Source organism: Cynara cardunculus, assembly GCF_001531365.2.
Source record: "Cynara cardunculus var. scolymus isolate 2C chromosome LG 12, CcrdV1, whole genome shotgun sequence".
Classification (NCBI taxonomy): domain Eukaryota; kingdom Viridiplantae; phylum Streptophyta; class Magnoliopsida; order Asterales; family Asteraceae; genus Cynara; species Cynara cardunculus.
In genome coordinates, this window is record NC_037539.1 from 36,384,580 (window position 1) to 36,399,483 (window position 14,904).

Below are 14,904 nucleotides of genomic sequence, written 5' to 3' on the forward strand. Positions count from 1 at the left end.
GAACGACCAACAATGACATGGAGTCGTTACAGGTGAACCGTCATGGCCACCTGGAGTCGGTGAACCTTAATGACTTTAAAATAAAAAATAAGAGTGAGCAGGCATCCAAGCGCTGAATTTAATTAACTTTCAATATCAATGTCACGGGCAAAAAGACCGGTTGTTCTTCAATTATAATGTGCATACTCCAAAAAAAACTATGCAACTAGCTCACAAGACCAACTCTTTTGAACGCTACAAGTCTAACCATCGTTGGTCGCAAAAGGTTATTGCAACACCCGAATATGGGACTCACAACATATAATATCAATGATTTACACTATATATCAAAAAACCATCTCAGTTAACTTTCTGTCTAACCAAAAAGTGCCAACCCTTTTCACTTATTGAGCCCATTCCAGCTAATTTCCTGCCCACATTCACCACAAATGGTGCTGCAACCTGATTTCACACCTTGACTCCTTAGGGTTAGCATATGGGCCAAGTTTGTGCATTTTCGGAGAACAAAACGGTTCCTGGAACACACCCTGGTGACTGCAGGTGGTTTCTTGGTTGTAAGTTGAGGTTGAACCGGTGGTTTGACCTCTGAGATTCCGTTCATGGTTGGTTTTAGGATGGTTGTGAATCCATCAACTGGGTTCCTCTGAACTTCTTCCCATTCTAGAGTTCTACGGTAAACTTCCCAAGCCATGTCTTGTTCTTCTTTTGATAGCTTTTCATCTTCGTTCTCTTGTAGAAGACTCTCGTGTTCATGATAATTTGCAATCCATCTGAATGCATAAAGAAACTCGAGAGCATTTAGATTCATTCAAGGTTTTTTCGTTTTCGTATGATGAAAACACAGGGCATGGATCTCATGTCCCCTCGTCCACCAATCACATGAAGACATATCATTATTTTATTTAATATAAATTTATGTGGTTCGTCTTATTCTCTCTTCAATAAAGTGATGTGTCCTCATGTGATTGGCGGGATAGAGAGGGGACTTGGGATATGGGAACAGGGATATACTACTCCCTTGTTCTGATGAAAATTTAACTATCAATCAAATGTCATAAATACCCTTGAATAACGAAAGAGTAATGTTATATCCTCTTATCTGACACTTGGCAAAAATTCATACACCTATAAAAGTCGGTATCATGTACTTTTTTGTATGTGTCTATTAAGGATATAGCTTTACTCGAATTGAGAAACCTTGTGTACCCAAATCAATATTATCAATTCTTTATGATGAAGACAATGGGCAAACAAGCATATATCAACTAAAACAAACAAAAAAAAAGAAAACTGCAAAAGGTGATGTTTTTCAATTTTCAAGGATGAAGCATTAAAAGACTACGAAGAACTCTAACATCATATTTAGCAACAAAAAAAAATGTAGACTGAAATTTGAGGCGGGATAACTTTCAAAATGATTGCATCTTGAAAACTATGAACAGTAGCTTTGACCATAAATCAGAAATTTCAGCAAAGTACAATTTCAGAATATTCTTGACGTTCAAAGAAACATAAAGCAAAAGATAAGATAGGTGAAAATATATTCTGATAGGAAAATACTCTTTCTTATCATGGTGATCACAAAGACACGATTTGTGTTGGTTTCGTGCAGCAAATCAAAGAATATATGATATGCACCTCCAAGGACAATTTTCGTGAGCATGGATGGACAAGTAATCGTCACATTCAATATCATAAAACAAAACCAAACTAACATAGTATATACCACACAGAGGTAGGGTCTGGGTAGGGTAGGGGTAGGATGTAGGCAGACCTTACCTCTACCTCAGGGGGTAGAGAGGGGTGTTTCCTTGAAGACACTGGCCTGCAAAACAAAAGTTACTCCATCCCGTCCAAAACAATGTCCACTTTCAAAAGTAGGTGTCTGCTTTCCAATTCTACCCTTAATTATAAAATGGAGAAACTTATTACTCCCTCTATTATTAAAGGGTAAAATTGTCATTTAGTTAATAAAAAGTGCAATAATTACAAGTTCCTAAAACGGTGTGCCTTTTTCATTGTAGACATTTATTTTGGGGCAGAGAGAGTAACAGAAAACAAGCGCAATAAGTAGCAGAGAAGTGTGTGCAACCAAAGGGCCTCTGGCTTCGCAGTATCCAGGCCTTTTGCCTCCTAGCAGCTCATGGGTTCAAACCTCACACCAAAGGTGAGGTGGGTGTGTGAGTTTACTGTTGCATTGGCCGTAAACAAGCAACAGGCACAATGCAATGAAACAAACTACTAAAGCAGAAATAAAAGTAAAGGGTTTACTTCTTTTTTCCATTAAGCCCTGTATGGGTTAAGTTTTATGTCTGGATAAATTCGTCTGTCTAATGCACGGGAGACCAATGGGTTTGAGGGAGGCAAAGAAAGACGATTTGAGTATTTCAGGGGCATTTCTACGTATAACTTGTTTGATATGACTTAAAGGGGACAAGTGAGAGATCCTGAGTTATTACATAGTCATTTTGGCTTAATGAATAAGTTGTAAAGAAACATTCCTGTATGGCTGAGCAAATAAGCCGCCGAGATCATTAAGCTCATTAAACATCCCCCAATAGAAGCAGAAAAACCTAAAGCAGAAAAAAAACCACATCATATTCAATATCAAATGAAGATTAAATAATTTACCTTGGATGATGTTTACTGAGTAATACTTCCATGAACTTGTCAGAAGAAATAGTTGCATGAGGAAGAGGACTTTTTGGTTTTGAAGAATTTCCGACTTCACCGGTACTTTGTGTAGCTGCTACATTGCTAACCACTTGGTCCAGTTTAGAAGAATTATTTAGGTTTTCTTCATCGCCGAAGGCAAAGAGATGCAACATCTCTTCTTTAGATATTGTCCTATGGACTTGCTGTCTATCAACGACCCTTGCCGAAAGACTTTCTTTAGTAACCTGTTCAAGTCATTTTATTCAGTACACACAGTGCTTCAATTCGTAAGTGAAATATGGTTATTCAAGGAAATAACATATTGACAAAAAAAAATTAAAGGCATGACATTCTGATAGATTTAAGAATGCCTCAAAATCCGTCAGAAGGTCATCCCTGTAAAAAAAATATGTCCAACCAGGTGAAATATTTACCTGACGCTTATAAATCTTTTCCTCCATCGTTCCATGTGCCATTAGACGGTATGCAAACACAGGTTTTGTTTGTCCATATCTGCAAATTTCAAAGGCAGTTATTGTTTTTATATGTTCATGTATGATGTTCTAATTTAAACAGTTGATTTTCAGTCATGATACCTCCAAGCACGATAGATAGCCTGAAGATCGTATGTTGGGTTCCAAGAGCCATCAACAATAATCACACGGTTAGCGGCATAAAGGTTAATACCCAGAGATCCAGCTCTGGTTGATATTAAAGTGCATTTCACCCTCTTATTCGAGGGATCATTGAACTTCTCAACCAGCTTTTGTCTCTCTGACCCCTCTGTTCGTCCATCTAGCCTGTTTTGCAGAGATAGAAAGTGAAAAACATAAGCGAAATTCGAATTTCATTTGACGCCAAAAGGGCAAAATACATCAAAATGCAATGAAGTTTGCCTTGGTTCCTATTTGGTGTAACAAATAATTTTTTTTTTCTCAATATTTCAAATTTCCTACTTTTACCCCATTTTGACCGATACCTATTGATCTTACAACATTTGATAACATGGATGTCAAGTTTAACGTCTACTTCCCCACATCCCTTTCATAAGTTTTTCGTAAATGGGTATTCACGTCATTAAATGTTACATAATCATGTAAAAATGAATACAAAAAATAAGAAAATTTTGAAACATGCTCCGTCAATTGAGAAAAAATTCACAATATAAATAAGGTGGAAATACCATCTATGTTATATGCCTGTATCTAACGATACACACCTGTACCAGTCTTTTCCCTTTTTCCAACATTTCCTGCTTTTCCCTGTCCGGGTTAGTTTGGAAAGGTGGCGTTCAATGAGATCAAGTGTGGGTAAACTTTGGCTGAAAACCAGTGCCTTATCACCAGCATCATAACACAAGCTTAGAATTTCAAGCAGCAAAACCATTTTACCACTATTTTCAGCCTCATAACCGTTCTCTTGAAGAAGATCGTCCCACCAATTCTGCAAATATGTAAATGATAGCATCACAAACCAACAAGTATATATATATATAAGATATCAGTACTAAGGCGAAGGGATCGTGTGAGGAGAGTTAAGGTGAGAAGCGTAAGAAGGGATCTAGACCCTTGATCATCTTTAATATCAAACCCACCCATGAATCGCGCTTGATACGGGGATTGATCTGGTGCTTCTCATCCTACTGTGCATCCAAGGGTGAAAATCCCTTCTTACGCTTCTCACCTTAACTCTCCTTCTCACTGGAACCCAACCCTCAATACTAAATCTTCTATTAAAAACAAATGGTTATTTGAATTTAAAAATAAACTTGAGAAGTTCCATACCTCCTTGAAAAAGCCACTGACGTTCTTTCGAGATGATATGTCATTTCTGTTCCTCAACTTATCTGAAAGAAAAGAGCATGAAAATGAAATTTGATCAGACAGGAAAAAGAATTTGACGTTCATATTGTTATACTTTTTCGTTGGTTTTTTTGTCATTCTCATCTTCTCAACCGTTGTCATTCTCATTTAAACCTGCCTATCTATCTATATATACCTACATATATATATATATATATATATATATATTATAATATAATTTTATTTTATTTTATTTAATTCAAATAAAGAAAAATAAAATAAAAATATATTTTATATAAAAAGTTCCACAGCATTGGCCACATCAACAAAGAACATTGATTGTATGTTATGTCATTCACCAGGTCAGCATGCTTAAACCGGTTACCCAGGTACTTAAGTGTTTGACATGTCACATATCAGGTACCAAAATGAAGGGGGGGTTTTGGAAGTATGTTACCCAAATAGGAACAAGAACGAAATAGGTTACATTTTCATGGTGTGTCTTGCACTTTAACCCTGATGGAGACGCAAAAAATAAGTATCATTCCAACACAGGAATCAGTTTTTTACTAGTGTGGTTTACTGGTCCAGATCAAACATCGAGAAGATTTTACTTTTAAGACAGCTTTTTCATGGATAAACTAATCATACTAGTTAATATGCTTTTGACACTAGATCAAAAAAAGAAGCTTTACCTCTGTTGGCCATGGTATAGTCCAAGATATCATCACTAGAACTGTCTTCCACAAGAAAATTCTCACGTTTGCTGAAGTCTTTATCTTTCATTAATTGCAATATTCCAGGATGATTCCATATCTAGCAAGTGTAACCCATATTACAATTATTTCTTTTTTCACCAAAAAAAGAACATAAATACCATGTAGCAAAATAACATGTAGACAAAATAATAATAAAAATGACACCTAGTAAAGTAAGGTAATCATGTTGAAATGGGAACCAATGAAGAGTCCTTTAATTATTAACATTATTAAAACCAAAGTAGACACTTTGAGGACAATACAATGAACACAATACTAACATAAAGATTTCCACCTTGAGGACAAGGTGACTGTTTTGATAGAATGTACCAGCGCTAATTCAAAGGGGTGTAGGGTGATTTGTGAGACTTTGGAGGTAGTTACTATTATTTAGTTATCTTTTATTGTTATATTAATTAGTTGCCTTTTAAGATATCTTCTAGTATGCTATTTGAATTATGGCAGTTTTAGAATCGTAGGTATTTATAGGTGATTAAGGTTAAGGTTTTGGGGGGAGGAAAATATGAGTATAAGAGGCTTGGGAGGTCACCTACTTCTCAAAGTTAGGAACTATCGTGTGTTTTTCTTCACTATTAATAAGAATTTTTCCCCGATTGTTATCACATTCGCACATTGATTTTGGGTGACGGAAAGAGACACAAAGATAGATGGAGAGAGAGAGAGAGAGAGAGAGAGAGAGAAAGATAAGCATAAGCTTAAAACAAAACTCACTATTGCTGAAAGAAAAGTCTATTGCTCACGATTCAGTCAATAACAGCATGGATTAGCAGATACAATGATTGTAAGATAGTTCGATTCTGCAAAGATTCGTAGTACATGTTAATAGAAAGAGTACCTGAGCCAATGCCTGGTAACTGGCGAAAAAACTCTTCCTGGTCTTTTCATTAGAAGCCTTCTCGTTCGTGAGTCCATGTACATCAAGAAATCTTTTGTATAGTCTCCTTTGCATAGGAGAAAGCTTCACAGCAATTACAAAAACAGTTTTGGGGGGTAAATCCTTCTTCACGACATTCATATCCATTCGTTGGACAAATCCCTTCAATTGTTCATAGAGGATATGAGATCTCTGGTTCATGATTTTCACATCATCTGATGTAGAATTAGTGTGTTGGCCGTTCTCAATAGGATTTTGGAAGCTGTAAGATATGAAGAGCATGATCAGTCACACAAATGTACTGAAGTGAATAAACACAACTAAAGAGAGTTGAGAAAAACTTACCGGTTTCTGAACTCTTGACTGCTGCCGAGAAATCCTTCTCTCACAAAATCAACCATCTGTTGTGAATAAAAAAATATAAACTTTGTGTTCTAATATTTCAGAATGGAAAAATGGTGGTAGTTACTTACACAATAATACTCCATGAGGTTATTCTGAAGAGGCGACCCTGTCAATGCTATTCGTCGCTGGCATTTCACTTGCTTTAAGGCCTGAGTTGTATCAGCCCTTGTGTTCTTAATCATGTGGGCCTCATCACAAACAAGTATATCAGGTCCATCCTGACATTTTTTTTAAATAAGTGTCAAAGAACAAGCTAAATTGGCACAGAAAACAATGATATCTGATGAAGTAATAAGAACCTAATTTCTCAATTTGCGTACTTGAATTACTTCAGTGTGGCAAGGTATTTTAAATACCATGATCACATTTATAAGGAAGTTTTCATGCGGATCCAATAGATATATATATATATACACACACACATATCCAGGGACCATACAGATCTTCTCTATAATGTTTTCCTTGGGAGATAAATGCAGACCAAATAATCGTTGTCTATAAACAGTCTTCTGGACTTGAATGTTTATCATAGGCTTATATTTCCTTTACACATTATTTTAGGCTCTAAAACTTTTACCTTAACCAACAAAACAGGAAACAAAGATTAACCAATCTTAATAGCAATATACCTCATAATCCAATCATACTTGATAAAGGATCTTCATGTCCAATTATGGACATAGGATCCACTAGCAACTTGCAAAACCTAAATGTATAATTGATTTTTTACGTACCTGGTTTTCCATATTACCAGAAAACATAATCGTTCATAGCCTTCTTTCCAACACATTGTGTTTTTGAGAAATTTCAGGTGAAAAAGGTTGATTTTCATAGGTTTTGAGCGTCAGCGTTTCTATTGCTTGTCTACTTTGCAATCTCCAACATCACATTTATGTGATTCCGTTATCAGGGAGGCTCATAGGCCCCGTAGGCCACCTTTCTTTACCTGTTCTAAAGCAGCTAAGACTGGACTTTTTTATCTTTCCATGAGTTAGCTTGTGAGCAGTCAGTTATGGTTCTATCCCTCCAGAGAATCTAGTCAGGCGAGTACCTTTTTCCAAGTACGCACTCGGTTATAACTTATAAGAGGACCTTTTGCAATTACTTCTACAAGTGGATTTGAATATTTCATTACGTGTGTTAGTGGCTTTCTCATGCAACATGGATTTTCCTCCTTAAAGCATGTAATGAAATCTTTACATGCTTTCATGGCTTCTATGCTTGTATTAGAGGCTAGTTTAATGATTCAATTAAAATGCTCTGATGTATGTGACAATACGAAAAGAATATCTGTCATATGATATTGCATGTTTGTTCATTTAAATGTGATCTTATACATGAATCACCATGTGCATATACAATCCAACAAAATGGTACCATTAATGATTCACTATTGTGTATCACAGTGTTTTTGGGCTAATGCAATGATTACCGCTGATTAACCATAGGCCCGCTGCTTTTCTTGATATAAAGAAACCCTTCTCCATACGATTTTCAGAACGCACCCCATTTCTACTAATTTCTAAAAAGATATTTGGATGTGCTTGATATGTCTATGATCACGGTCAGGGACTATTAAACTTGAACATCATGCTATTAAGGGTGCATCCTTTGGTTGTCACGTGTTGATAACACTATTGTTTTTACAGCCCAACCCTTTGTAGATATTGTAGATATTTTACCTGCATTGTCGTTACATTTAATAAGTCGAGTCCCTTCTTTGTAAAGACCACTAGCATTTCTTTAAAGTCACCACACTCAATTCATGAATAAGCAAATACTCCGCTCTTTAGACCTTCCAGCACATGCACCAGAGGCTACCACGTATACTCAATTCACATATTTTATGTCACGTAGCACTATAGACAGTGACAGAGATCCAAAATACCCCACATATGCATCATGATTCTCATGTGTCCCCAGCATACATACTATCACATACCGACCCCGAAACACATATTGAGACGGTACTCGCTACACCTTTACTACCACCTACCAAGCTTTATACCCATGCTCATTGTACCCTAAGGTTGAAGGGATGTATCTCTCTCTCTATCTATCTATATATATATATATATCTGTGTGTGTGTATTAATTTAATAGAGATTGTTAATAAGAGTTGAGATCATGTGAGAACAAAAATTTTTGGTGAGAACGGAGAACACTTCCGAGCCTTCATCATCTTCACCTTCACGAACGTTCACGTTCACATGCATGAATCATGGTGATACAAGAAGGTAGATGAAAGTTTTTGAATGCAAGTGAATGAAGGTGATGAAGGTACCGTCCTAACCAAAAAATTTGTTCTTGCATGAGCCCAACCCTTATTAATAATTTATTACAATATGTACATATATATTACGTAATATAATTTTCTTGTTTAACTGTTTTAAATTTTCAAAATTATGATCATACATTTAAATCATTACTACCTACACAAAACAAGAATACATTTAAGCCTATATTAGCATTTGTTATTTTTAGTTACAGAGTATCATCCATTAAGTTTTTGTACATTTTTGTGGAGTCGAGAAGCGAAAAAAGTTTGTTCAAAGTGTGCACTAAGAACCAATTAAATGCTCTAGTCTACAATTGACTCTACAAAACCAAAATGCAAGCAAATAGCCTACAAAAATGAACATCACTGGTCTAAAAGGTACTAAAGCCAATGGTACCAGGTCCAATAGTGACCGGTCTAATAACCACAGCTTCTAGTAACTTAAAACTACATTAGACATTGGAAGTAGTGATACATAACGTATTTGTATGTCCACAAGAATTACCTGAAGAGTCCTGCAAAATTCCTTAGCCATGTGACGGTCCTTGACATGTTTTCCAAGAGACAAATTACGGAAATTAGTATAACCAATCAAGAAAACACCGCCTTTAGCTCTCCACTTCATTAACAACTCAAGTCGTCTATCCCTACAAATATCAGTTTAAGGAAGTCATACAGAGAAAAAATTAGCATTTTAAATAATTCCAGCGTGCATGTGTTCACAAAACGATCTCCATATTTAGTAAAAAGAGCATAAACCTTCCACAATGTATTTCCTACTGCTTTTCCAAATCTAGAAATGCGGCATGGACTCCTGTTGTCGAAAGGGATATGATGCATACCATTGCTAATCCTAATTCAATTATTACATGTGATGTCCAAAGATATCAAGAATATGACAAATCCATCAAAAAGGTGTTGAGGGGTATAAAAGCTAAAAAATAATGGAAGAGAGTAAAGCAGAGCAACTAATAATAACAGTAGCATTAATAAATAAACAAAGACTAAAGACACTAAAGTAAGAATATGAAAGGCATAAATAGTCGATCTCATTAATACACAGCTATGGATACGATATTAAAACCTTGGGACGTCTTCAAGCATGTAGACACGAATAGGCTTAAATTCTGTAGGTCTCCATTTTGTAAACTCATGCCTCCAGTTGTGCAAAACATTCACAGGTGTGACAATCATGGCAGCTTTTAATCCTATGTCCACACTTCTCATAGCAGCATACAGAAATGCTATAACCTGGGAAAACCATTAATTAGTTACTTCAACAAATCTTTACATATGGGTTATTAAAGAAACAAACTTTTACATACATATGGTCATTAAAAAACAAATCTTTAGCAAAATGAAGAAGAAAGGGTCGTTGTGAAATGGTTAATCTATAGGTTGATGATGGATACTCAATGTGATTTCACAGGTGAAACAAAGAATTCTACTCAATCCCAGAGAGAACAGCTCTGGGTTACTCAATCCACATAGAGAACAGCTCTGATGTCGTTGATTCAGTTCATGAAAATGGTTATTATACCAATAAATCTCCAAGGCATAGCCTTAAATACAATCAACGATAGAGCCTTCTAGACCACCTAACCCTCTCTCATAAGAACCAATACAAAAGAAACAGCTGGCAGTTGCTGGCTCAACACTTACAGGGAAAATATAACAAATCATTGTAAAAGCTACAAAGTAAAACTGTGTCGTATCAATACCCTCCTCATCGATTTATCCTTGACCTCAAGGATAATAGTGAGCCCACACGTCAACCCTGGAGATTGTTTCTTCAACTCATCCAAGCCTTCCCAATTGCGGTGACTGCAGTCTTCTGATTTCAAGTTGCTCCCATTCACCAATACTTCCAATTTTGGTCAAGGCCAATTTACCCTATTTCTTATCTTCTTAGGGTCTATCACAACCCCTACTCTACTGATCTTACAACCAAGGTAGTACACCCAAAATTTTCACTTCATATCTTTTTTTCTTGACCAAAACAACCGGAAGAGCCAAGCTCCATTTTGACCCTTTTTGTGTAATTTTTCCATCCCCACCTCCACTCTTATTCTCCAGGTCAACCTTTTGTCTCTTCACAAAAATTCCAAGGACAATGATCGAAGTTGCACTTAATACTCCCCAAGGTGGCCAACCATTGCATTCCCAGAAATCTCTTAGGTGGAAGTTCTTTAAGAAGAGCAAACACATTCTTGAAAGAATTAATAAACCCCTTTTATTCTTTCCTTTGTTTTACCAAGGAATTTTCCAAGTCATTTGACATTAGCACAAACGAGTGAACTGCGCTGCATACTTTTCGAATCGAAAGTTTAAATCCGTTAGCCATTGTCACTTCCTTTACTCTGAAGGAGGTTAACCATAGCCCGGGCTTCTTGGCTAGACCCACCTCAACAAAAAATGTAGTATTGCCACTATTAGTTAGCATCATCATAAACTGTTTCTTCATCAGCCCTCTAATCTGGATTGTTTGAAAAAACAAAGAACACAACACAACATGCATTGGAAGCAAAGCATCCCCCATTTTTTTCTGAATAATCATTCTCTTTACCATTCCTTTGTATCAGCACCTCCCCTTCTAGGTAATCATTCTGATTTTCTGGGCAAATCACCATGTACAACACATGGTTTAAAAAATTCTGATTATCTCCCCCTTTTTCTTCACACTCTCTCTTTGACAATTGTTGGGAAAGAAGAATCTTATTTTCCGTGTTTTGGTGTGTCAACCATTGAGATTTGACAAAAGGTTTATGGAACATTTAGTGCAGGAGTGCCATCTGATAGGGAAACTCGGCGGAACTGGTAGGATTCAGGAAAACCGAGGATAACAACTTAGGGGCTGGAAGAGAAGTAGGAGCAGAGGAATTTGATTGTTTCATCCATGAAACACTATCACTTGTTCCCTAGGTCAATTCATAACGATAATTATAAGTTTTGGGTGGTGCTACACCCCCTAAAGCATGATACTCCCGTTCTTGAAACCTTGCTAAGTTGATAGTCAGGTTTAACGTTTTTGGATCCAAAAGTTGGACAGTGAACAACTTCCTTTGGTCAATAGAGGAAACAACAGGGCTATAGAATAGAATTGAGGGGATAATGTTAGGTGCTGATAACGAAGTAAATGCAGGAAGATATGGTGAAGTAGTGTTGCGCTTTTGGTTATTGGGATGAAATGTGGTTTCCTTGACATAATAAGGAGGTTTTGTAGGTTTTGGAGGTTTTTGGCCCCAAAGGGCATAGTGGAACCCCTCCTATAACCTTGCCATTTTCATGACTGGGCTAAAAGATTTTGGATCAAGGAGTTGTATTGACACAGAATTCTCCAGGAAGCACTATCTTTCGAAGGCCACTTTATTAGTAAGGTTGTTTACCTCAATAAAGGCAAAAACGAGATTTTTTTTCATAGAATAACTCGGTCGTTGACTTTGCCCCTTCCGCTCCTCCATTTAACATGTACACATAATCTCATTAAGGAGACTCCAAACATATAGATCAATCAGCATGTTAGACGAACTAGCTAATTGATTGCACAGAAAATTGAATCGGGGAGTGGACTCACTTACTGATGCAGTTAGATGGAGGTTATGGAATTTGATTAAAGGCTTAGGGGCTGTTTGTTTGGCTCTTAATGGTGACATTAAGAGCCAACCTCTTAATCGGTAAGAGGTAAGGAGTGTTTGGCAAAAAAAATCAAGCCTCTTAATGGTTACATAACCCTCTTAACCATTTTGCATCCAATGGTTCACTCAACCATTCAAACTTCTATTTTTCCAAGATTACCCTTCCCACCCCTTCTTCCCAACCCTCTCTTCACGCACGTCGCTCCGTCTCCGGTAGCCGGTAGCCTCCACCATCTCCGTCCCCGTCTCCGGTAGCCTCCACCATCTCCGTCCCCGTCTCCGGCAACCTCCACCATCTCCSTCCCCGTCTCCGGTAGTGACCGGAAAATAGCCTGTGACTCTCGCCGATGACCGAAAAATAGCCTGTGAGACTCTCGCCTGTGAGACTCTCGCCGGTTGTCGCTCGATCGGTGATGGTCAATGGTATCTTCGATTGTGAGACTCCACAGCTTCTACAGCTTCTACAGCTTCCGTCTCCGGGGTAACCTCCACCATCTCCGTCCCCGTCTTCGGTTGTCGCTCGATCGGTGATAGCCTGTGAGACTCCACAGCTTCCATCGCCGGCGACCTTCCACAGCTTCGATTTTGGTCGCCAGTCCCTTAACAGTAGCACAGCTTCGATTAGGTTTTCTTCCATTAGGTTTTCTTTCTTCAATTTTTAGTCGTTAGGTAAACCATAATGAAACTGGATGATCACTAAAAAAACAAAGAGGTTAAAATGGTAATTTGCTTTTATTCAGAAAACAGTTACCAAACAACATTATTTCATTCAGCACTTAACCATTCTGACCATCTTAACCATTCTGACCACTTAGCCATTCTGCACCAAACCATTCAGCAATTGCCAAACAGCCCCTTAGACACCGCACTTTCTACAAATTTCTCTTGGAGTTCCTTCAGGTATGTTTCCCAGGTAACAGTTTTTCCTTCCATCTCCTTCATAAACCCTTGGTGCCATTGAAGTGCTTTCTCTTTCAGATGTATAGCCACCAGTCTTATCTTCATCTCCTCTGGGGTGTTATTAAACTCAAAAAACTGATTGCACTTGTATTGCCAATCCTTAAAGTTATCTCCATCGAACATAGGAAACTCAAGTTTGGTAACCCTATTTACCAATCGATAACCAGAGTTACGTTTTCTTACAACCGAGATCTCTCCTTCTTCTTCGGCCTCCTCGTAGCGTTCATTGTAAGTGTGCCTCTCAGGGACGACCAATGTTTCTCGTCTAGGGCCTATGGTCTCCTGATGATCTGACTTCTCTTCCCCATAAATGATTACATACGAGTTAACCTCATTGGTTTTCCGATTCAGATTTTCTTCTTGAGCCCCAACCAGGAGCTTCACCGCCCTCAATAAATCAGACGTGCCCTCCTGCATCCGTTTGAGGAATTCAACGCAACTATCACTCTTTTGACCTAATTCATTGTATCTCTCCATTGGTCAGGGGAACGATTGCTTTGATACCACTGATAGATGCTCAATGTGATTTCACAGGTGAATCAAAGAATTCTACTCAATACTACAGAGAACAGCTCTGGGTTACTCAATCCACACAGAGAATAGGTGTCGTCGATTCAATTCATGAAAATGGTAATCGACACCAATACCTCCCCAAGGCATAGCCTTAAATACAATGAACAATAGAACCTTCTAGACCACCGAACCCTCTCTCATAAGAACCAATACAAAAAAGACAGCTGGCAGTTGCTGGCTCAACACTTATAAGAAATACATAACAAATTATTGTAAAAAGCTATAAAAGTAAAACTGTGTCGTATCAGTTGATGACATACAGCAAATGTATAATTTTTGTACCATAAACACAGAAATGAACATTTGTTTGAATTTATGAATACTTTATATCCAGATAACCACATTTTAAGCATTAATGATATAAAAGCCTATATATTTCTCTATGGACTTCTTTCCCTAAAAAATCTCATGCTTTCAGTTGATGCCATACAGCAAATGTATAATTTTTGTACCATAAACACAGAAATGAAACCTTTGTTTGAATTTATGAATACTTTATATCCAGATAACCACATTTTAAGCATTAATGATATGAAAGCCTATATATTTCTCTATGGACTTCTTCCCTAAAAAATCTCATGCTTTCTTATCTGCAATATATATGACAAGGATATACCCATTTTCTAAAAGTCTCCTGCTTCCCTATAGTCTGCTTTTAAAATGTTGGAGAGAGTAACTGTTAAGTCTACATAATGGTACCTTCCGATCTTAGTATTTAAAAAATTCATCACAAGGAGACCAAGAAAATGGAAGCTGCTAAAAGCTCGTAGGTACTAAGTAATCCAGTTGTCCATAATTTTTGAATTAACTAGTTGGATATCTATCAGGGATTAATTTTTTTTTTCTTTTGCATTGGATTTCAAATGTCATTTTCATAATTACAGCACAAAAACATAATAAATACACAAGTAACAAATTTAACAGGGAAATTAAAAAAGAAAAG

At 37.1% G+C, this 14,904-nt stretch overlaps 1 protein-coding gene across 11 annotated transcripts in view; it reads right to left on the reverse strand.

Moving 5' to 3' along the window:
* Positions 1-114: 114 nt before the first annotated feature.
* LOC112523559 (protein CHROMATIN REMODELING 20) overlaps positions 115-14,904 on the reverse strand; it is a 28,959-nt gene continuing 14,169 nt past the window's right edge. For 5 of the 11 annotated variants that reach the window (XM_025133211.1, XM_025133213.1, XM_025133212.1 and 2 more), the window contains 13 exons: positions 9,878-10,044; positions 9,299-9,440; positions 6,584-6,733; positions 6,456-6,511; positions 6,072-6,372; positions 5,153-5,273; positions 4,440-4,501; positions 3,875-4,098; positions 3,252-3,455; positions 3,090-3,168; positions 2,632-2,900; positions 1,775-1,825; positions 115-770 (listed from right to left, as the gene is read on the reverse strand). In XM_025133211.1, coding sequence (XP_024988979.1) covers positions 380-770; positions 1,775-1,825; positions 2,632-2,900; positions 3,090-3,168; positions 3,252-3,455; positions 3,875-4,098; positions 4,440-4,501; positions 5,153-5,273; positions 6,072-6,372; positions 6,456-6,511; positions 6,584-6,733; positions 9,299-9,440; positions 9,878-10,044 — 2,217 coding nt within the window. In that variant the 3' untranslated portion in view covers positions 115-379. Of the gene's footprint in view, positions 771-1,774; positions 1,826-1,955; positions 2,574-2,631; positions 2,901-3,089; positions 3,169-3,251; positions 3,456-3,874; positions 4,099-4,439; positions 4,502-5,152; positions 5,274-6,071; positions 6,373-6,455; positions 6,512-6,583; positions 6,734-9,298; positions 9,441-9,877; positions 10,045-14,904 lie in introns of those variants that run through there. The other 6 variants (XR_003070280.1, XM_025133208.1, XM_025133214.1 and 3 more) reach the window with 6 other exon arrangements.